This window comes from Carassius carassius, chromosome 30, assembly GCF_963082965.1.
Source record: "Carassius carassius chromosome 30, fCarCar2.1, whole genome shotgun sequence".
In the NCBI taxonomy this organism is placed as follows: domain Eukaryota; kingdom Metazoa; phylum Chordata; class Actinopteri; order Cypriniformes; family Cyprinidae; genus Carassius; species Carassius carassius.
The window spans coordinates 7765582-7787993 of NC_081784.1; the positions used below are offsets into that span (position 1 = coordinate 7765582).

The following is a 22412-nucleotide window of genomic DNA, read 5'->3' on the forward strand; positions in this document are numbered from 1 at the left end:
ATGAAACATTGTAAAATGTGAGTACTAAACTCTTAACATGGCTGAAAGCATAATCCATTTAGCCAAAATATCTAATAAACCAACACACAAGCCGTTTGTGTAAAACTTTGTGAATGGCATCTGCTTTAATTGCGTGGAGTTCTGTGGGCACAGATGCTGTGTAGGCCTGCGTATAACACATGATATCGTATAACACATGATTTTGTTTTACCACTTTACTGAAAGTAGAATTTTCAATTCTTCACCAGTTGGGATGGTCAATGTTGTTATTTGTTTTATTTTGATTCAAGGAATCAATGAATTAAAGGAAGAAAAGAGGAAAACAAATCTGGAATTAATTGTAAAGTAATGACTTTGAACTATATGCATATAAATTATTGTAATACGGTGGGTATAGAAAAAAAATCACCCCTTTTAAAATCACATTTTTTCTTTGCAGCCTGAAATGAAGACAGACACAGTTTTTGTTTTATCCAGCTGTATTTACTCAGTGCAAATTATAACATTCAAGTGAAAGATAAAACACCAACATATCAGAAAAAATAAATAAATAAAAAGTAAAAATCACTGAGTTGGAAGAATGATCACCCCCTTGTGTCAGTATTTTGTTGAACCACCTTTTAATTACAGCCTTTAGTCTGTTGAGATGTCTCTACTAACTTTGCACGTCTAGACTTTGCAATATTTGCCCACTCTTCTTTGCAGAAATGCAGAAATGGTGATCGTTTGTTGACTGCAGTCTTCAAGTCATTTCACAGATTTTCAGTGGGGTTTAAGTCTGGGCTCTGACCAGGCCATGCAAGGACATTCACCTTTTTCTCCTTCAATCACTGTGTGCTCAGTTTTCCTGTGTGCTTTGTGTCATTGTCATGTTGGAAGGTAAACCTTCTTCTCATTGACAACTTTCTGGCAGCAGAATTTCCTCAAGAATTTGACAGTATTATGTCCCATCCATTTTTCCTTCTATCCTGACAAGTACTCCAGTCCCTGCTACAGAGAAACATAGCTGTATCGGATTTCTTCCAGACAAAAATCCAATACGGTGTTGAGGCCAAATAATTAAATTCTAGTCTCATCTGCCTCAGAATGTTCAAGGTGTGTTTTGGCAAAGCTCAGTCATGGCTGCATGTGGCTTTTCTCGAGGAGTGGCTTTTTCCTTGCAACCCTCCCATACAAATCACATTTGTGAAGAATTTGTGATATTTTTGTCACATGCACACAATTACCACTCTTTGTCATACCTTCCTGAAACTCAGATATTGGAGGGACAGTTTGGCCATATCTGATTATTGTGGTGGCCCTGCAGCTCTCCAACACAGGCTACAATTTATTGCTCTTCTACAGCTCGCTATGTTTCACCATTCCTAATATTAATCCACTGATGTACAAATGCAGCTGTGCTTTTATTAAAAAATGTAAAACCCTCTTACAGACAGTGGAAGATTAATGAAATGCTCAAATTAAGTTTGTCTCATGATTTCATTCAGAACAGTAAGATTATGTTTTATTCATGCATACGTATAACATTCATGAGATAATGCGTAAGTATTTCATGACATCATAACCAGCATGTCTGTTAATGACACCAGATTCGGAATGACATGCATGATGATGTGCATGACACAGTCTCTGGCATTTCCTGCCCTGGAGTTTAATGTCAGGATGTGATGAGGTACTTCATCCGTTACTGTGCTCTTTCAACCAGTGAAAGAACAGCTTGAACTGCTCTACAATAGTGTTGAAAATGCTGCCACCTCATTTACTGAGACTGTGTGTGTGCTCGAGCCAGACCGAGATGCTACGGGATGCAGTTTTTTTTTGTGTGTGTGTATGTGTGTGCGTCCTTAAAAAGTTTTTTATTGACTGTTTGATGCTTCTTCGCCTCTGCAGTTTGAAAAGTCAAATATGTAAAGTCAGAACCTTTTTTATCTTAGTGAAAGTCAAGCTCTTTATGCAAATCATCACGTGCTGCTCCTAACCTGATGATGTGCTCCAAATGAGAACTTTGATCCTTGTATCCTGTATCTGGTAACTACAGACTTACCCAGAACCAGGCCTTATTGTTCCTCACATAAAACCATATATAATGCAACATAGCTGGGAGCTGTAACATGCCACAGTGAGGAAAAGTGTGTCACAAATGTGTGTGTTTTTAAGTGTAATTAACGTGAAAGCAGCAATTCGAGCGAGTCAGTGTTTAGCTCTAAGTGAAGCTACTGGTGTTGTTGATAAGATTATTAATGAGCCATTCAACTGTGTGTCTGGAAACATAAAAATAAGAGACAGGCTCACCTTAGGAGGGTGTATTGTGTGTGTGTGGGGGTGGATAATGTGAAATGCGTGTGGAACTGAGACAGTGGGCCGCCCGTCTCAGGGGCTGATCAGCACTTCCTGTCTAGAGGAGAAAGCCAGCAGACACCGACAAACAGACAGATAAGAAAGAGAAACAGAAGGAAAAAAAAAGATTCTTACAAGAGTTATACTTTGAAGTTTAAGCTAATACATAGGGATAGGGAGTTGTTCAAAGCGGTAATGATGTTTGCTTTAGCAAACAGCGCTAATGTGAAAGATGCATGTACAGTGGCCCCAAAATATGTTTGGTCTCTTAAGACACATTTAAAAATCTATGAATGTTCCTGCGTTTGATTTAAGGATGTGCTGATGTGATTCTGTCTGATATGAAATTCTCATCGTATTTATAGGTTACCTTTTCCATAACCTGGAAATAATTTGTTAACATTAAAATAACTTATTGTTTAAATATATAAGGTAATGAATTAAATAATATTATTGAATAATATAAAATGCTTGTTGTTTGTCGTTTCTTTGATCACAAATGCAGACATTGTTTTATGGTTACGCAGCACGATACGCAATGCAATGACTATAGAATACCCAAGACATGTCACTCCAGTAGTTTTGAATGGGGAAAAGGGCAACGCTCAATATGGTCGCTCAATCACAGGAAGCCCCATCTTCTGAATGAAAGAGCCAGTCGCTCTTTTTATAATGATATTTGAGCCGAAGTAACCATATTTATGACACAGGTATGGTCAGATTTCTTTGGCGATTTCAAATATGAAATTTAATCCTAAACTTAGAGAGCAATTTTGGAAAATTTGATGTTTCCCCATTCAAAGAGATAGGAGCTGCACTCGGATGCCCGAGAGGCGTTTTATAGATTGAAAGTATATATATTATAGATTGTAAAATAAAAATCGATGCGTTTCAGAAAGGCCGTGCTTAGAGGAGTAACAATAATGTACATTATATGGAAAATAATGTGTTTTTTGAACCTCAAACCGGATAAACATTGCATTACACCATATACACAAAATAATGTTTTTTTTAGCAACATCATATGACCTCTTTAAATGCTAATAGTGAATATAGACATCACAGCATTATAATGTACAGAATCAAAATGGATATTCATATGAAGATATTGTAAAAAAAAAATTGCATTAAACTTAAGGACTATTATTTTATATGTCAGGCTGTAATGTATACCTATAATTAATGGGTGAATGTGTTGAACTACAGCTGTGTTTCTCCTCTAGGACAATGGATTTTGTTGTTGTTTAAAAGTAATTAAAAATGGCTTAGAAAAGTAAAGTTATAGAGTACTTAGAGAATAGATCTAGTGTCATTCATTTGCAGATGTCTCTTATTGGGGCTGCTTTTTGTATTTGAGAGATGTTCTATAAAAACAGTTTTTACTGTAGCTGTAAATAAACAGGTCATTTGCTTGGCTTATGGGGGAGTTGTCTACGTTTATGTGTGTGTCGGACCACCTGTTTGTTTTTAGGTTTTCTGGCATTCGTAGTTGCTATGGCAATCCCACGATGACGCACTGAGCTGTGCTGTATTTCACACCAGCGAGTGAGGAAGAAACAGAGAGAGAGAGCAGGAAAAGAAGGAGAGAAACAGAGGGTTGAAAAAGAGCTATAATGAAGAAATATTTGTGTTGTAAGTGTGAGGAAACCTAGCAGCATTCCTGCTAAGTTAGCTGCCTGTGTAACTATATTTATATTTGTGATTATACATTTTCATCATTCCTCCAAAAAAACAAAACAAACAAAAAAAAAACCAGTAAGGAGCCATTGGCTCCTATAAGAAAAAAAAAATGGTGCCAAATAATTTTTTTAGGTGCCACAGACTAAAAGTTTTTTATTTATTTTTATTATTATTATTTGTATTTTTTTTGTTTTACATTTTAACATTTCAGTCATACTGTCGTGTGTATGTCTCATCTTTTCTTGACTTTATCAGAATTTTAATCCATCTTGTAGATCAGGGGTTTTCAAACTGTGGGTCGCGACCCACTCGTGGGTCACGGAATGGAACAAGGTGGGTCGCACAAAGTCACTTGGCTGCAGCTAATTTTGCGTTTCAATGACACACAGACACTAACACAGTTCAGTCTAGGGCTGCACGAATGTGACGAGTGGGGCGGGGCCTAGTGCCATGGGAACAGAGCTAGGCCGGTGGAGTGATTGGGAAATGAGCAACACTCACCGGTCTCAAGAACCACGGAGGAGATCGGAAAGATACAAAAGAGGAGCGATGACAGTGAAGGACGAGAGAGGACCAGGCCTGGGTTTTATTTTGTGTTTGTTTTTTATTTGTGCACGGCAGTCATCCGAGAGGGGCTGTCGCGCTGTTTTGTGTTTATTTGGTTATTAAAACTTTGTTTGATTGTCCGCCGGTTCCCACCTCTTTCCACGAAGGAGTCATCGAGGCGGTGGGCTGGAGTGAGTTCGCCCCCCCCCCCCCCCCCCCCGGCAACTCACTCCAGCCCACCACATCGAGCACCCTCGGCGGCAGACTCCTTCGCCCTGCTCGATGGCACTGCGGATTCACCCCAGCGGCGAAGGATCTTCGGCAGCGCGCCCCTCCTTCCTCCCTGGCTTCGGCACCAGTGTAAAACATTAAAATCTTCACAATCACAGGAAGAAGGAGGCGGGAACTGGGAACCCACTCATCACAACGATATAGCCCACCAACATTAATAATGAACTGCAATATCCTTAGTGTGATTTTCAAATTGCAATTAAGTCCGTGTGCGTTGCGTGTTTTGAAGGTCTCAGAGCAATGTCATTAAAAGGTTCAATCGGTCTTTTTTTACCTATTTCACAATTATTTTAATCTCCAAACTGTTTTAGATAGTTCTGCTTTGCTTCTTATGCTTTTCTAAAAAAGTGTTCGATTGTGCTCCGTTCTCGCCGACACACACGGAAGGATCATGAATGCAACAAAACACAGCAGCGCAGATCACACTTCACTGGAGTGAGCCTGCTTCACGTTTTTATGGACACTACATATTTTAACGCCAGTAAACAAAAATTAAAACTTGTAAATTTGTAGTGAAATTTTCAGTTGTACTCTAAAATAAAATGGTTATTTTTCTTAAATACTTAATTTCTGTCATAAAAATTTTAAGTAAGATTAGGTTTAAAGTAATTTCACTCGTTGTTTTTTTTTTTTTTTTAATATTTTGGTGGGTCGTGAAATATATTACACTTGTCTAGGTGGGTCGTGGAATGGAAAAGTTTGGGAACCACTGTTGTAGATGACCTGGGAACTAAGGTTCACTTAAAGTGGGACCTAATGTCTTTTCCAACTTGAAATATACAGTCACAGAATTGTTCATTATCTGGAACAATATTGTGTACCATAAGCATAACTTGACCACTGAGTGTAGTTTGGGCTCCTCTTCAATGCATCCTGGAAATGTTGTCATACACTCATAACAAATAAAGGTGCTTCACGATGCCATAGAAGAACCTTTTTTGTCTAAATGGATTCATTGTGGCGAAAGAAGGTACTTCAGATTTTAAAAAATTGCGAAAGAGATGGTTCTTTAAAGAACCTTTTACTTTCTTTGTGAAACCAACCATGGTTCTGTGAAGAACCTTTTAAGCACCTTTATTTTTAAGAGTGTATTTCTTTCACACTTTCAATCTGTTTTTCCTAATTAGTAAAATGCAACTTTATAGTTGAATCATGTAGACAACAGGTTAAGTAAAATTATTAAAATGCAATAGCGCATAATTATTAAAAAAAATGCTCCTCTTTATAGTTATTTTTCTAGCTGACTGATGAGCTTATAATCTTAAAGAGAAAGATTAAATGGGTTACTTGCCGCTTGAACTGAGGTGCTAAAATGATCACGCCTGCCGCATTAAAGAGCACCAAAAAAACAGTATTTATTGTTTGTATTTTGTAATGAATTTTAAATAATTTTAAAGCTGACACTTTGTTTATTAAGAAGTAACAAAGCACAAAGATTTTTGCGATCACTGGGTGGCAAGTGCTCTTCAAATAATGAAGTTCACGCATTAACAGAACACATAATAGACCTAAGATCTTGTTAAGAAGAAGCCATATTTTAATATAATTAATTAAACATATTTTAATATAATCATTAATATATGAATGATTATAAACAAGAATTGTTAACGATATTGCCAATATCCACACAGTTTACAACTTTACCTGTTGTAATTTGTTCAAGTTGCGCACGAAATACATGCTGCTTTTCCTCACTTTCACTTCGCATATTTCCGTCATTTCTCTCTCTGTCGCATTGCACAACTGAGCTGCGTTTATCAGCTTTCTAAAATACTTTTTCCCACTAAAACTTTCGATTATATGCGCAGCCTTAGTGTATATATACTAGTTTTGAAATTTGAGCATTTAAAATGAAAACAACATCCTGTGCTTTAGCTGTTTGATAAGTTGCATGGTAAAACTCTTTTGGTAATGTCATATCTTTAAATTCATCATTTCATTACATTCAGCACAGTTGTACAGTTCTTGAACAGAAGAACACGTCTTATGTAAACCCCCCCCCCCCCCCCCCCCTTCAAGAAAACACAGGACTTCTTTCAGAAAACTATCAGTTCAATTAAGCAGCCCAGCATCTAGTTAAAACATGTTAGTTTTGCACATCTCTCTACTTAAAGCATGACCTGCTACGGTGAGCACATTCAGTGATTTTTACTGGAAGAAATCTTGTTTTGCCAAATTGCTCACCGAAACTTATGGTAGCTTGAGTATTTATTTTTTCATTCTAGTTTATTTTAGAGTTTGTCCTTATGTTTAAGTTTGTATTATTAATTAAGTTTGTTTGTTTGTTATTTATAGCTTTTATTCTTTCACATTTTGATTTGCATTACTGTAGGAATAGGAATATTGTAACAGCAGTCATGGCTCTCATATGTATGCTTGCACTTCCTCTTGAATGAATTTATAATGCTGCTACTTGACTCACATTTACCTCTAGATATTCCCATGTTATGGCATTTCCTTTTAGTATCTGCCAAATTCCACAATGTTTCTAACCTGACCTGCACTCTATTACCCATAATCCATCATTAAACCGCACACCCCAGCCCACCCATAGGGATCGTCTGTATCCCATTATGTTGCAGTCATGTCTCTCCTCACATCCAGATCTAGAAATTTCTCCTCACATCTCAAAGTTTGGAACAAACTCTTGCTTTTACATATAAGCTTAAGTGTCTCTGGTTCTGTTAAGTGGCATATCAATCGTGTGAGTGTGTTTAGCTTCTGTTCTGCTCCGCAGCTGTTTCTCATCAGCTCGCTAACATACCGAAGAATCCTGAAGCCACAGATACTCAGCGCTGCCATGACAACCCCTGTAGAGCGCTTACTTTCTCTCTCACTGTCACAATCAGGCATGGTTGAAGATGAATACAGAATTACCAAAATATTCAAAAGCTTGCATAGCACAGGTGTATTAAATAAATAAAAGTGATTAAAGGGGACATAATCATGAGAAAATTAAATTTGTATTGTTATTTTAAGAAAATTGTATTATTAACTTTCGTGTGCTATTTCAGGCTCTGTGTAGCACCTACATGTTGCTGATCGTTTCAGTCTGATCTTAACAATTTGACTTGCACATATCGGTGTGGGTTTTGTAAACCTATTGAAGCTCTTATAGAATTTTCTTCCAAGTCTTATATGCACCTTACAGGCATTTGTTGCATTGAAATTTGGTTTTATTTCTCTTTAAACTCATAAATCACTCTTTTTCAGACATTTACTGCATGGTGCAATTCTCATCTACGAAAGGCAGGGACACAGATCGAAAACATTGAGGAGGATTTTAGAGATGGACTCAAACTCATGCTGCTCCTAGAGGTTATTTCAGGTCAGTGACCTTGAACCCAGTCCACCCCTCTACATTTGGAAGCTTGTATCTTCTTTGATGATGTAAAATTAGTCACACAAAGTGTATAATTTATAGTATTAGCCAATAGAGGATTTATTTAATATGTGAAAAGAAATAGACATTATAACTGACATATACCTAAAATAATTAAAAACAAGTAAAATTTAATTAAATCAAGAGGTTGTGGATCTAAACTAAATCAGGAAACTGATTTCGTCTCTCTAGTCCAGTGGTTCCCAACCTTTTTCAACTCGCGGCCCACACAACCAAACATATATGTTTGGAAAAAATTAACAAAAAAAATTAACTGATCCCGCTATTGTTGGGTTAATAACTTAATACTCAGAAGCTAGATTCTTAACTGTCTTTATTGAATGAACTGGCAATGAACAGAAACTCGGGCTGGCACCGCTTGGCACAACTGCTGTTGTTCTGTAGCATATGCGGCAAAAATATCTAAGATAAATTGGCGGTTTATTCTTAAACCAATCAGCCAGCTTGAATAGTGGAAGCATAGTTACAGTTTAATTATTATTTTTTGTTATTTCATTATATATATATTTTAAACATTTTTACATATATGAACAATATTATTTTTTCTTTTAATAGTAATTGGCAGCCCACCTGCAATACATCGCGACCCACTAGGGGGGCCCACAGTTTGAAAACCACTGCTCTAGTCATTCAAATTGATTTTTTTTTTTACAAAAGAGTACTTGCGTACTATAAGTAAGTCGAAAACTGTCAGGAATGAATATGTGATAATATTTATGTACATGATTACACCTCCTGAGGGCAGAGTTTTGTGTGTGATGTAATGTTACGTAATATTTAAACTGTCTTTCTCTGTAGGAGAACGCTTGGCCAAACCAGAGAGAGGAAAGATGAGAGTCCATAAGATCTCCAATGTGAATAAAGCTCTGGATTTCATTGCAAGCAAAGGAGTCAGACTGGTTTCTATTGGAGCAGAGGGTAGGCCCCTTCAGCAGTGACCTATATCCTGCAGGCTTCCAGGGTCATGAGTTCAGCGTTTCAGCATGTGGGATCAATGACTGTCAGACGCTCTGCCTGTGTGTGATATGTACTTGTATCTCATGTCATATGAAGCCCCTCCCCATACAGTTAAATAGGTTAGACATGCAGTTTATACCTGACATATATTAGGCCAATCTACAATGTGTGTGTATTTTTCCTGTTTGCTGTTCTCTCTCTTTATAATCCAGAGCAGCATTCCAGACAGACACCAAAGCCTTTGCCTTGGTCACATACTTTTTCTGTTTTGTGTGTGTGTATTTGTCTGACAGAGCCAGGATACACTTACACACACGCATACTGAGATCTGTGTGGAGTGTATTATGAGATAAGCCTAAAAAGTGGGAGAGTAAAACATGCATGTTTTCCTAGATATTTAAATGAGGACTTCCCATACACATCTACAGTATGTGTAAAAAAACTAAATTAAAATAAAACTTTTGACACAATTAGAACTGAATGCAAACATTATTTAGTCTTTATTAACCATTTGTCCATTTGATAATGTCTCCAAATCAGACCTTTTGGGCACATGTTCAGCAAGTTTGTTTTGAAAGAATAACAAAAGTTTAGATGCTTTCTGATTCAGATATGGCTTTAGTTTGTAAAATGATCTCATTGTTGAGCTGTTACAGTAAATGTGATCCTGGTGTGCATGTGTTTGTACTGTTTAGAGATTGTTGATGGGAACGCTAAGATGACTCTGGGGATGATCTGGACCATTATCCTCCGCTTCGCCATCCAGGATATCTCAGTGGAGGGTATATAGAAATAACACACACACAAACACATTTTTTAGTTTATAAGTGATGCATTAGATCTTGAAGACTTGAAGAAAAAAAGCAGTAGACAGTTTGTGTATTAAATATCATGAGAATGAACAGAATGACTGACTAAATTAGCATCATTTTGTTAAATACAGTTCTGCTCTTTTGAATTTCTAAATAAGGAATTTGTGAGTCATTTAAATTACAATGTTATCTTTCCACTCCTGAGATTACGTGTGTGTGTGTGTGTGTGTGTGTGTGCAGAGACCTCAGCTAAAGAAGGCCTGCTGCTGTGGTGCCAGAGGAAAACAGCTCCCTACAAAAATGTCAACATTCAGAATTTCCACATCAGGTGAGCAGACAGGAAATGATGCTTAGAGAGAAGCAGGGTGAATGATGGGAAAAGAGCAAGATTGACAGAGATACTGCCACTGAACGCTGAGCTACAGCATCATATATTACATTTCTCTTTCTGTCTCTCTCCTTGACAGTTGGAAGGATGGATTGGGCTTCTGTGCACTCATTCACAGACATCGTCCAGAGCTTATTGATTACGGTAAACTGCGCAAGGTGAGGCAATACCAGAACCTCTGATCATATATAGAGACTAGCAGTATGAAAGACCATGACCCATGCTTTGATGTTTGCTCTCACTCAGGACGACCCAATGACTAATCTGAACACCGCCTTTGACGTCGCTGAAAAGTACCTGGACATCCCTAAAATGCTGGATGCAGAAGGTGAGACATGTAAAGGACAGGTTTCTTCCTGTTCCACTTTACTGTGAAAATAGATTAGACCTCTGTCCTCTGTCTAGATATAGAGCTGCAGGAGGACCACAGGATGTTTCCTTAACATAGTCTGTTCAAAGGGATTTTAAGGATGATGACTGTGACTGTGATGTTCAGTGATGAGATTGTTGCCATGTTGCACTGCATCCATGTTCCTCAAACAGTTTTCTATCCTAAGTACTAAGCGTCTGCAATTAATTCAGCCCGAACCACTTGACGTACAGTCTGCATTTAATCTTTGTTTTACAGATAATTTCATTATTAGGTGTGCTATCTGTTCATAGCTTTTTTTTTTTTACAACAAATTTAACATTAAAGTTATAAAATCTTACATTTATAGAATGTTTAGCATGCAAGATGGCAATAATGTTTTCATAATATTTGCATAATGAATTTAGATGGCTCTTTGTTCTTACATCTGTTTGCATACTGAACTGTGTTTTCTTTTTTGCAACTTTATTAAGCCTATTTTTTTTTTTACTATTTTTTTGTTCCCATAGATAGAAAACAATACACAAATTAAATTTTTTACTGGCCCCAACACTAAAAATAATAAATTTTATTTTTATAGTGTAGCAGTCCCAGAAAGATTTATAATGATGGATATTTTTAGCATTTATAGCATTCGAACTAATATACATTTACCCTTAATAATTGTTTATTTATTATAGTATAACATGTTCGTTAAAGTATATCAATAAATGTTTTTAATTTGTATGAAAGCCGGAAATGATATATAATGTATCTCCACAAGTTGTTGCCTTGGTGACATTTAAACGAACATAATTTGCATCTGAACATTTGATTTATAACAAAAGAAGAAAAGTGGCAAGTGGCAATACTGGAACTTCTCATTTGCACAAAAACCTTAACTTAATTAGCTTAATAGCACTTATATTTCATTGCTCTTTTGTTGTTTTTGGTTGCTTCCATTGTCCTCGTTTGTAAGTCGCTTTGGATAAAAGCATCTGCTAAATGACTAAATGTAAATGTAATTAAAACTTTAACAATATTCTTTTGTTGCTCCAAAGCATTTGTTGCTCAGAGTATTTCATCCAGGAAAGTCAAACCTTGTTCAAATATTTTGTTGATAAGTTTAATTTTAGTTTAATTATATAATAGTTTCATATCCATTCATATTAATAAAAAATTTTTTTTACACAGGAAGTCATCTCAGATGGGCCTCTGAAGTGTGTGTGATGTGCTCTGATTATTAATTTATTCTCTCATTACTTTAATATCACCCCCTTCTTTCTCTGCAGATATTGTTGGTACGGCCCGTCCCGATGAGAAGGCCATCATGACCTACGTTTCTAGCTTCTACCATGCCTTCTCTGGGGCGCAGAAGGTATCGCAGGGCACCCGTCCCAATGTCATGAACATCTACACTTACCCAATGTGTCCCTCCCTTCACTCCGTTTCTGCTCACTGGGTTTAGTGATCAACAGTAGCAGTGATTAATGGTTGTCATGGTTTGGTGTTACCTTGAGTACTCTCCTAACAGTCTGCCTCTCTCTGACTCTTTGCAGTGCTAAGCTCCGCCCCTCAGGGCTCATGCTTCTCCTACGGTTGCATGAATCTCTCCACCTGTTGCATGAAGGATAGGAAGTCTAGTGATGAAGGCATGAGTGTGTCTCCACTCCAGTCTCCTAAAAAATACTTAAACATTCCTGGCATCAGTGAGACTTCCTGGAGATCTCTTCATGCCTTGTATCATTTCTGTAGAACTGTGCCCCATTTAACTTTATGACTATGCAGTCTTTTACTCTGTGCTTTTTTCTTCTTTCCTCTCCACCTCGTTTTCTCTCTCTGTTCCTGCTCCGTCTTTCCCTGGGCAGATATCGTTAGTACGTTGCGTCCCGATGAAAAGGCCATCATGACATATGTGTCATGTTACTACCATGCCTTCTCAGGCAAACAGAAGGTGAGCACAGACTGACATCAGCCAATCAGGACACAAGCTTCCATATCACAAACCCAGTCAGATCTAGACAGCCAATCAGAACTCTGCTTTCATCAGAACCCCAAATAACAGTGCCAAAGCATGAATGTAAGAGATGTGTTCTTCACTAACCTGAACTCCTTTTTGAAAAAGAGGAATATTTTAGCATACCTTCGGAAATAATATAATTTAAGTATAAACTGAATGTAATGTTTTCAGACACTTAATTGCATTTGCAATCAAATGAAAATTATTTACAGTTCACATTCATATTAAATGCAGTTTGATACAAAGAGTGTTTTTGAACCCATTTAAGTAGGAGTTAAGTATTCTAAGTTATCTTAGTATGTTATATCATAATTACATCTATTGATTTTCTTTGAAATATGTTGGAAGTGTTCTGCTGTATGTGCTGACAAACATTTATGGTACACTAAAATATACTTTAATGTAATTTCTATAGAAACTTCAATAGAATAAAAATCAACACCTATGTTAAACTGCAGTTTTTAAAATTCTATTTAAGTGTGTTAAGAAACATTCTCTTTAAGTACACTTAAGTGACCTTTTATTTCATTAATAGTGCAGGTATATAAATCAATCAGTTTTGGCTGTTTCCAATGCAACTCTGCTGTAGTTTTACATAACACACCTAGCTCTGTTTATCCACACATCTGTATGCACACACAGAGCAATGACCATTTCCACAGCAGTGAATCAGCTTAGACAAACTCTTGAGCCTAAAGCCAGAGAAGTTACATCATAAGCAGTATATGACAAAATATTTCCACATATACTTATAATTCTGAATCAGTTTAGATGTCTTTGAATCAGTTCAGATGGACTCCATTCCATATTCCTTTAGAAAGTAGTAGGTAAATCAGAGAAAGCATGTTTCTCACTTACTACTTCATTGTGCTGATTCATCACATCCAGCTGGGTTTCCTCAACTTCCAGAACCTTAGCTGATGACTAACATCCCTCAATAAATAGTTTTCTGCATTCTGTGTGTGTGTTCTATGCACACACAGATCCTATCTGCTCTTATAAGGCATGAGTCTGACTGTAAACCAACCAGACAGTTCTGCACTCAGAAAAACTTCCTCTGACACACTCACATCCACACCCATGTACGATTGTTGTGTGCAACATTAGGATTTTTCTAAATAACTCTGTGTCAAAATGGTCTGATAACTGTATCTTGATCAAACTGGATAATTTAATTAGAAAATAGAATATTTTTTTGTTTTGGTGACAGTCACAGTCTCTTTGTTTTGCACAGAATAATACAAAAAAACAACCTATGAAATCAAAAGTTGGGTTTAGAGTCCCGTGAGGTCGAGTAGATGATGACATAATTGTGATGGCCAGTTCAGTATTATCTGTACAAAGTAATATCACTTTTTATTTGATTAATTTTTGGAATAATATTATTAATTAATATTATTTTCTATAATATGTATTTTTATATTTTTATTTTAAACACAAAGTACAAAAATAACAGCACTATGAGCCTAGTAACAAATATTTTGTTGTTTTCTTTTTTTAACTGAACAATGGAAACGGAAACAGTGTATGCGGTTCATATTTTCATTGATATTTTAAATGAAAAAGTTAAACGTTTGCACTATTCAAAAGAAATTTCAAGTCTTCATAAATGCTTTTAATGTTTTCAACTGCAGTTTTTCCAATAAAATAAGTATAACTTCTTAATCCACAATTGATAATCGTTTTGTGCCAAAATAAGCAACATTTTAGATTAGCATTCATAATATGATCATAAAACCACTGCCTGAACTCTGTCTTTCACTGACATCGCTAAACTGAGTTTATCAATGTTTTCTCCTCTTCCTTTCTGGCTTTTAGACTTGCAACTCACTTCCTTACCTCCACCTCCCCCTACACACGTTTATAATTAAACACACGCAAAAGGGTTATACGATATTGACGTAGCATTTGATTGCTTTTGGTAACGGTAACAAAGTGACTTGAGCACCTCAACACACTTAAACACACACAACCTTAACAGCGTTGGCATGGCGCTGATGTGGTTTCCACAGAAAGAGAAGCAGATTCATTCTGTTCTTTACCCCCTTCAGGCCGAGACAGCAGCCAATCGGATCTGCAAAGTCCTGGCTGTCAATCAGGAGAACGAGCAACTGATGGAAGACTATGAGAAACTGGCCAGTGATGTGAGCACACTCCTCCACATTTACTGAAAACATGGGCATTTACATTTCTGCTTTCCCAACCCTGCAGATCTATGAAAATTAAGAAAATCTCAAAGGATAATGAACATTTTTATACTGAAAATTATTTTAGTAATGCTCAGCTTTTAAAATGTGAAACAAATCGCTATTTGTGAGAGGAACCTCCAAATTAAATAATTCTACAATAATTGTATAAAAACAAAAATATATATTTGAACCTTATGTTTAAATCATAATAATAATAATAAAAAAACAATGTATACCATATTTAAAACGCTCTCATTTTCTCCCTCTACCTCCTTTATCTCATTCTGTCTGCTCCTAACTTTTTCCAATATGTTTTATCCTCTTTTTTCCCCGTTTTTGTTGTTTCTCCCTATTTATTTCTGTCTGTCACCTGCTCTCTTCAGCTTCTGGAGTGGATTCGCAGAACAATCCCGTGGCTGGAGAACCGTGCTCCAGAGAACACCATGCAGGCCATGCAGCAGAAGTTGGAGGATTTCCGGGACTACCGACGACTTCACAAACCGCCCAAAGTTCAGGAGAAATGTCAACTGGAGATCAACTTCAACACACTGCAGACCAAACTCCGCCTCAGCAACCGGCCTGCGTTCATGCCCTCAGAGGGGAAGATGGTCTCGGTGAGAACCTAACACACTTACAAACTAAGTATCTCCCCAGGATTCAGAGCATTCAATTCTCTTAACTAGATCTGTGATGTTCAATTAATCGTCTATGTGTGTAGGATATCTCCAATGCTTGGGGAAGCCTTGAGGGAGCAGAGAAGGGTTATGAAGAGTGGTTACTGAATGAGATCCGCAGACTGGAGAGACTCGACCATCTTGCAGAGAAATTCCGCCAGAAAGCCACTATCCATGAGGCCTGGACTGATGGTAACACTTCTTTTTATTTGTTTATAAGAATTGAATTCCTCTACGGTATGGCTGATCTTTGCTGCTCTCTGTAGGTAAGGAGGAGATGCTGCAGCAGAAAGACTATGAGACGGCATCCCTCTCAGACATCAAAGCTTTGCTAAAAAAGCACGAGGCATTTGAGAGTGACCTTACAGCTCATCAGGACAGAGTGGAACAGATCGCTGCCATTGCACAGGAGCTCAAGTGAGTAAATGCATGCTGCTTCAAGTTTAAATGTTTTGGTCTAGAAGAGAACACATGTAACGTTTCATCTGTAGCATACATTTTCTGTCATCTTTTGGTGAAGTAGTTTAATTGTTTCACTCTCATTCTCTCTCTCTCTAGTGAGTTGGAGTATTATGACTCTCCCAGTGTAAATGCTCGCTGTCAGCGGATCTGTGATCAGTGGGACTCACTGGGGGTTTTAACTCAAAAACGCAGCGAGGCCTTGCAGGTAAAACACTTCTATCATACACCCATATGGAATTAATTCTTTCTATTCTGACCCGCAGGAAAGGCCAGTGTTGCTTCTTTGGTGACATACTGTGATTCAGTGTGTACAGTATGTGTGATTTTGTGATGTAAGTCCAGTGTACTCATATGTGTGTCTTGGCTCTATCTCTTCCCTCAGAGGACCGAGAAACTGTTGGAAACGATTGATCAGCTGTACCTGGAGTTTGCCAAAAGGGCGGCGCCCTTTAACAACTGGATGGAGGGAGCCATGGAAGACCTGCAGGACACTTTTATCGTCCACACCATTGAGGAGATACAGGTATTGCACATTCATCTTTCATCCATCCATTCATTTATTTATCTACCTTTTCATTTAATATCTTCACATTTGTTTTCCCTCATTTAGGCCCTATGAAAATACCATTTATTAAATATTTTTTACGAAATATCACATAATATACATTTTTGTCCATGTTTTAATTTAAACTGTAAACCTCTGTTGTGCAGCACTTTGTTTACCAAGAAATTAAAGGAAGTATTCAAATTACATTTTATTACATATTAAAAGATTAATTAGTTTTATGCATTCATTTGACTACTGTTTTTGATAGTAAATGTGTATTAAAAAAAAACAAACCAACTAAAATGTTTTTAATATATATATATATATATATATATATATATATATATATTTATATATATATATATATATATATATATATATATATATATATATATATATATATATATATATACATATTTCATTGGACTATTATTGTTACCTTTTTAATAAATTATTAAATTGTTAGTTTTATGATTTCAATTGATTAGACATTCTTTTTAATTATAAAAATTTAATTTAACCATTAAAATGAAATCCAGAAAGTTAAAAAGGGTGGGACAACATAGAATAATGGTACATTAGTTAAAGGCACGGTAGGTAATAAATGTATAAACAACTTTCTTCCAAATTAGTTTAAACTTTCTATATATATCAGTGCATAATTAAAATGTAAGTACTCTGATAAAAAGAGTATAAAAATCGAGTGACTCTAGACCGTTTAATCTGTATTAAACACAGCTCATTATTTCCATTTTGGGACGAAACATAGGATTGGCTTAGGCGACTGTCACTCTCTCGCAACCATGGCAACCACCCTTTTGCCACACATGACCTGCCCACTTGCGCGTGCACGTTTGATTTGAGGAATTCAAGAGGCACGGATCCTAGGAATACCAAAACAATGGCAGAGAAACAGCAAGCAAATTTCACAGTACCGGCCTATGCAGTTAGTGAAGGCAAACCAGGCAAAAAAAGGAAGACAGTAACAGTACAAGAAAAGACAATGAACAAAAAGTCTTTGGATAAACAAAGAAATAAAATGCGAGTTAATATCGGCGTGGCTTTCCAGCGATGGCGAGAACTGAGGGAACTCAAGGGGCTGAAAAGTGACTTCTTGATGGCTTTATTTCTGCTGGACAGGTAAATCTTTCTTTTTGTATTTTGATCATACATATTTTTTTGTTTATTTTTTCATGAAGCATGTGTCATTAGCACACGTAGCTGCGTAATATAGCTAACATAACATTACTTAGCGAGCCGTAGTAGAGACGATAAATAATCTATAGGAGCCCAGAAGGGAGGGGGTGGAGTGAATGGAAATAATGAGCTGTCTTTAAAACAGTCATGAGAGGTCTACAGACACTCGATTTTTATACTTTCTTTTTCAGAGTACTTACATTTTAATTATGTATTGATATATAAATAAAGTTTAAACAAATTTGGAAAAAAAGTTTTTTATACATTTTTTTACCTACCCTGCCTTTAATGTTAGTTAACTACTTTAGTTAACATTAAGCAAGAACAATCCTTCTACAGCATTTATTCATCTTAGTTAATATTAATTTCAGCATTTACTAATGCATTATTCAAATCAAAAGTTGTGCTTGTTAACATTAGTTAATGCAGTGTGAATTAGTATGAACTAACAATGAATAACTGTATTTTCATTACCTAAGATTAATAAATACAATAATAAATGTATTTTTCATTGTTTGTTCATGTTATTTAATAGATTAACTAACATCAACTAATGGAACCTTATTCTAAAGTGTTACCAAATTATTTTATCTTTCTGTCCATCCATGTATCTATCCATTTGGTGGATTTCAAATGTGACTGTGAAGTGTTCTGGTGCATTTCACATAAAAGTTGATATAAGAGGGAAAATTGAAAAGTTGCAGAGGGGGATTGTTTTGGAAAGTTATAGTACCTCTCTGTGTGTGTGCGTTTGTGTGTGTGTATCAGGGACTCAGCACAGCCCATGAGCAGTTTAAAGCCACACTGCCTGAGGCAGATAAGGAACGTCAGGCCATCTTGGGCATCCATAATGAAATTGCTAAAATTGTGCAGACATACCACGTCAACATGGCTGGCACCAACCCCTACACCACCATCAACACTCAGGAGATCAATGCCAAATGGGATAAGGTCAGAAAATAAACTTGTGCAGGACAAACAGAAGGGAATCAGAGTTTTCAGACAAATATATGACATGTTATATATATGTATATATAAATATTTAAGAAAATGTGTACAATGAGAGGTGCTTAAACTCACCTCCACGCTGCTTTCTCCCAATCTTCCTTTCTCTCTCTCCTCTCAGGTGAGACAGTTAGTACCCCAGAGAGATCAGGCCCTGATAGAAGAACACGCTCGTCAGCAGAATAATGAGAGACTACGCAGACAGTTTGCTAATCAGGCAAATGTCATTGGGCCCTGGATCCAGACCAAGATGCAGGTGGAACATGAGCTCAACTAAAAGAAAATGAATTACATTCTCTCATGGTACTTCAGATAACTTCTGTGAAAAAAAAAGATGTCAGAAATGTCCTTGGTGATTAGCTTACATACATGACGACACAAGCAAATTTGTTTGATTTACATAAAACACAGTTTAAAAGTTTGGGGTCACTAGGATTTAAAAAAAAATGTTTTATTCAGCAAGGATGCATTAAATTGAACAAAAGTGACAGTAAAGACATTTATATCACAAATAGCTTCAGTTAATCAAATAAATGTGGTTCTTTTAAATTTTCAATTCATCAAAGAATCCTAAAATATTAATGTTTAATATATGTTTTTGGTAAATAGGATATATTATAGGTCAACTAACCATTTGGAGAAAAGTAAACAGGAATTAAAAAAAAAAAGGTATGGGAAGTTAAACAAAAAAAATAACCTTACATAAGTAGGGGTAGTTAAAATATTACTAGCCCTAAATTTTAACTAGCCCTACTTTGTACTTGCCCACATTAAAATTAATCGTATGTTAACAGTCATCTCAAAGGACAAAATGCATCAAATACTGCTAAATTAGCTCTGAAAACCATTTGGGTGTCTGCAGAAAAAACCTTGGGGCAAAGATTCAGGAAGGACTGGTCGGTCTCTTATTTTAATGTTCTGTACTTAGGAAATTGGCCGAATCTCTATTGAGATGCACGGGACCCTGGAGGATCAGCTGACCCACCTTCGGCAGTATGAGAAGAGCATTGTAAACTACAAACCAAAGATCGACCAGCTAGAGGGAGACCATCAACTAATACAGGAAGCACTTATATTTGACAACAAACACACTAACTACACCATGGAGGTATATACACAGTTAAAATCTCAAATGCTTACTTGCAAACCCCCTGGTGCATTGGTATGTTCCTGATGTCTCTTTTCGTCCTCTAGCACATCCGTGTAGGTTGGGAGCAGCTCCTCACCACCATCGCTCGCACCATCAACGAGATCGAGAACCAGATTCTGACCCGTGACGCCAAAGGCATCAGCCAGGACCAAATGAATGAGTTCAGAGCCTCGTTCAACCACTTCGACAGAGTCAGTATCACACCGTGCTGTCCAGCACCACAGTTTAACATCATTAAGAGCAGTAGGACATCTGAGAGCGTTACTCTGTGACTTCATTTGGGTGGGAACAAGAGAACTGCATAACTTTTTGTTAAAGACATTTCATTTTTTAATTTTGTGATTGGCTGTTGTGACATTTTGTGCTGTACCATGGGCAAAATTCAAAGTTTAAAGGCCCATTCACACGGAGTATGATAAAGTTAAAGATGTATTTTTAACTATTGTTCTAAAGTAATAGCAGAGTCCACACCACAACTTCACAGTAATGGCACAAAGGAATGATATCGTTTGAATCATTTTCACAATGTCTTTTTTTCTGGCTGATGAACGATAAAAACATTGAATCATTATTCCAATCACTACTGACTGTATTATGACTGTTTTTACTTTCATAACAATGCGTTTGTAAAATTGACCTGATTGGCATAGAGTGGAATTATGGGATATGTCACCCACACAAGTCCCAGATTACAGGCTGCCATGCTGAAACCCAACGCTGCACAAAAAACCCACACAGTGCCACCCAAGACACCTTAAAGGATTAGTTCAATTTCAGAACAAAAAATTCCTGATAATTCACTCACCCCCATGTCATCCAGGACGTTTATGTCTTTCTGTTTTCAGTTGCAATGAAATTAAGGTTTCTTTTTTAAGAAAACAACTAATTGTTTCACTAGATAAGACCCTTATTCCTCAGCTGGGGTCGTGTAGAGCCCTTTGAAGCTGCATTGAAACTTCAATTTGACCTTCAGCACATTGGCCACCATTGAGGTCCATTATATGGAAAAAAAATCCTGGAATGTTTTCCTCAAAAACCTTAATTTCGTTTTGACTGAAGAAAGAAAGACATGAACATCTTGGATGACACGGAGGTGAGTAAAATATCAGGACATTTTCTTCTGGAGGTGAACTAATCCTTTGAAATCATTAAAACAACACAAGATAGCTAACACACAACAGACCCAGATTTTGATCAGACCTGTTCTCACGATCACTCTCTGCCCTCACTCACAGATGGAACAGTACTGCACAGTTTGTCCTAACGGTTGTGCACTCTTCTCTTCTTTTGTCTTGTTTTTCACTTCTGCATGGACCCTCTTCCACCCCTCCACATGTCTGCATGACATTCCCCCACCCCTCCCATGTGTGTGCTGCATGTCCACGGCGTGACCTCTGACCCTGCCCACGGCTCTGACACCCAGGACCACTCGGGCAGACTGGGCGCTGAGGAGTTCAAAGCCTGCCTTATCAGTCTGGGCTTCGATATCGGGAACGACGCACAGGTACACACACACCAACACCAGTCAGGGAGTTCAATCATTAACCACACTCTTTTTGTTTTGTTTTTACTTTTCCTTTCTCCTTTCCCTCTGTCTCATTTCCCCTCAATCCTTACTCTAAAATGACTTCCTTCACCTTTACCTACCTCCATATTTTTCTCCTCTACTACCTGGTTGTATTTTCCCTGGTGGGTTCCTGTAGAAGAAAACAGGCATGATGGATGCAGAAGACTTCAGAGCCTGCCTCATCTCCATGGGTTATAATATGGTAAAGCAGAGAGTTGAGATCTTCATGGGTTGTGATCAGGTTCAACTGAGAGTTGTAGTCCCCATGAATAATTAACTGCTAACTTGTATACAATAATATGAATCTACGGATAATCTGATATAATCCCTCTGGATTAAACTGGAAAATCAGAGATTTATGATCAACACGACAGATTTTGTGGGGATATATCTGTGTGGGTTATTGTTTAAGTAAGTATTTCTGGAAAATGTATCATAAACTGTTAAAAAAATCCATGGATTATAGTCAAATTATAATCCCTAGTGAATATAACTAAACAAGTTATAAACCAGATTTATATCTATTACATGGTATAACTATAAATTTATATCTACTACATGGTATATAACCTGGAAAAAGAGATTTATAATCAACATTGGGTGTCCATCTTATTTTGAATGTAAGAGATGGTGCAGCCATTTTTAACTAGAGTGAGCAAATCTTCTGGTTTCAGCCACTTCCAGTTATTTCAGTTGCACAAAAAACAGTCCGTTATGCTGCTTGATGGAGACAACTAGTGTAGGTTCTTATATTATTTACATTTATTTGCCTAACCATTTGTTGCACAAATAGTTTTACCGTTTACTGCAGTTTGTTATTTTAGTTATTTATCTACAG

At 36.9% G+C, this 22412-nt stretch overlaps 1 protein-coding gene across 7 annotated transcripts in view; it reads left to right on the plus strand.

Annotated features, from left to right (window-relative positions):
- Positions 1 to 22412, plus strand: part of LOC132110505 (alpha-actinin-1) — a 33965-nt gene that overhangs the window by 9710 nt on the left and 1843 nt on the right. The window contains exons 2-20 of one of the 7 annotated variants that reach the window (XM_059517168.1): positions 8068 to 8182; positions 9056 to 9175; positions 9910 to 9996; positions 10267 to 10354; positions 10494 to 10572; positions 10661 to 10742; positions 12056 to 12141; positions 14835 to 14927; positions 15356 to 15586; positions 15691 to 15838; positions 15913 to 16063; positions 16205 to 16313; positions 16491 to 16631; positions 18621 to 18803; positions 18979 to 19113; positions 19786 to 19965; positions 20052 to 20198; positions 21431 to 21511; positions 21711 to 21776. In XM_059517168.1, the coding sequence (XP_059373151.1) occupies positions 8068 to 8182; positions 9056 to 9175; positions 9910 to 9996; positions 10267 to 10354; positions 10494 to 10572; positions 10661 to 10742; positions 12056 to 12141; positions 14835 to 14927; positions 15356 to 15586; positions 15691 to 15838; positions 15913 to 16063; positions 16205 to 16313; positions 16491 to 16631; positions 18621 to 18803; positions 18979 to 19113; positions 19786 to 19965; positions 20052 to 20198; positions 21431 to 21511; positions 21711 to 21776 (2322 nt within the window). Of the gene's footprint in view, positions 1 to 8067; positions 8183 to 9055; positions 9176 to 9909; positions 9997 to 10266; positions 10355 to 10493; positions 10573 to 10660; positions 10743 to 12055; positions 12142 to 12631; positions 12718 to 14834; positions 14928 to 15355; positions 15587 to 15690; positions 15839 to 15912; positions 16064 to 16204; positions 16314 to 16490; positions 16632 to 18620; positions 18804 to 18978; positions 19114 to 19785; positions 19966 to 20051; positions 20199 to 21430; positions 21512 to 21710; positions 21777 to 22412 lie in introns of all 7 variants that reach the window. The other 6 variants (XM_059517169.1, XM_059517172.1, XM_059517173.1 and 3 more) reach the window with 6 other exon arrangements.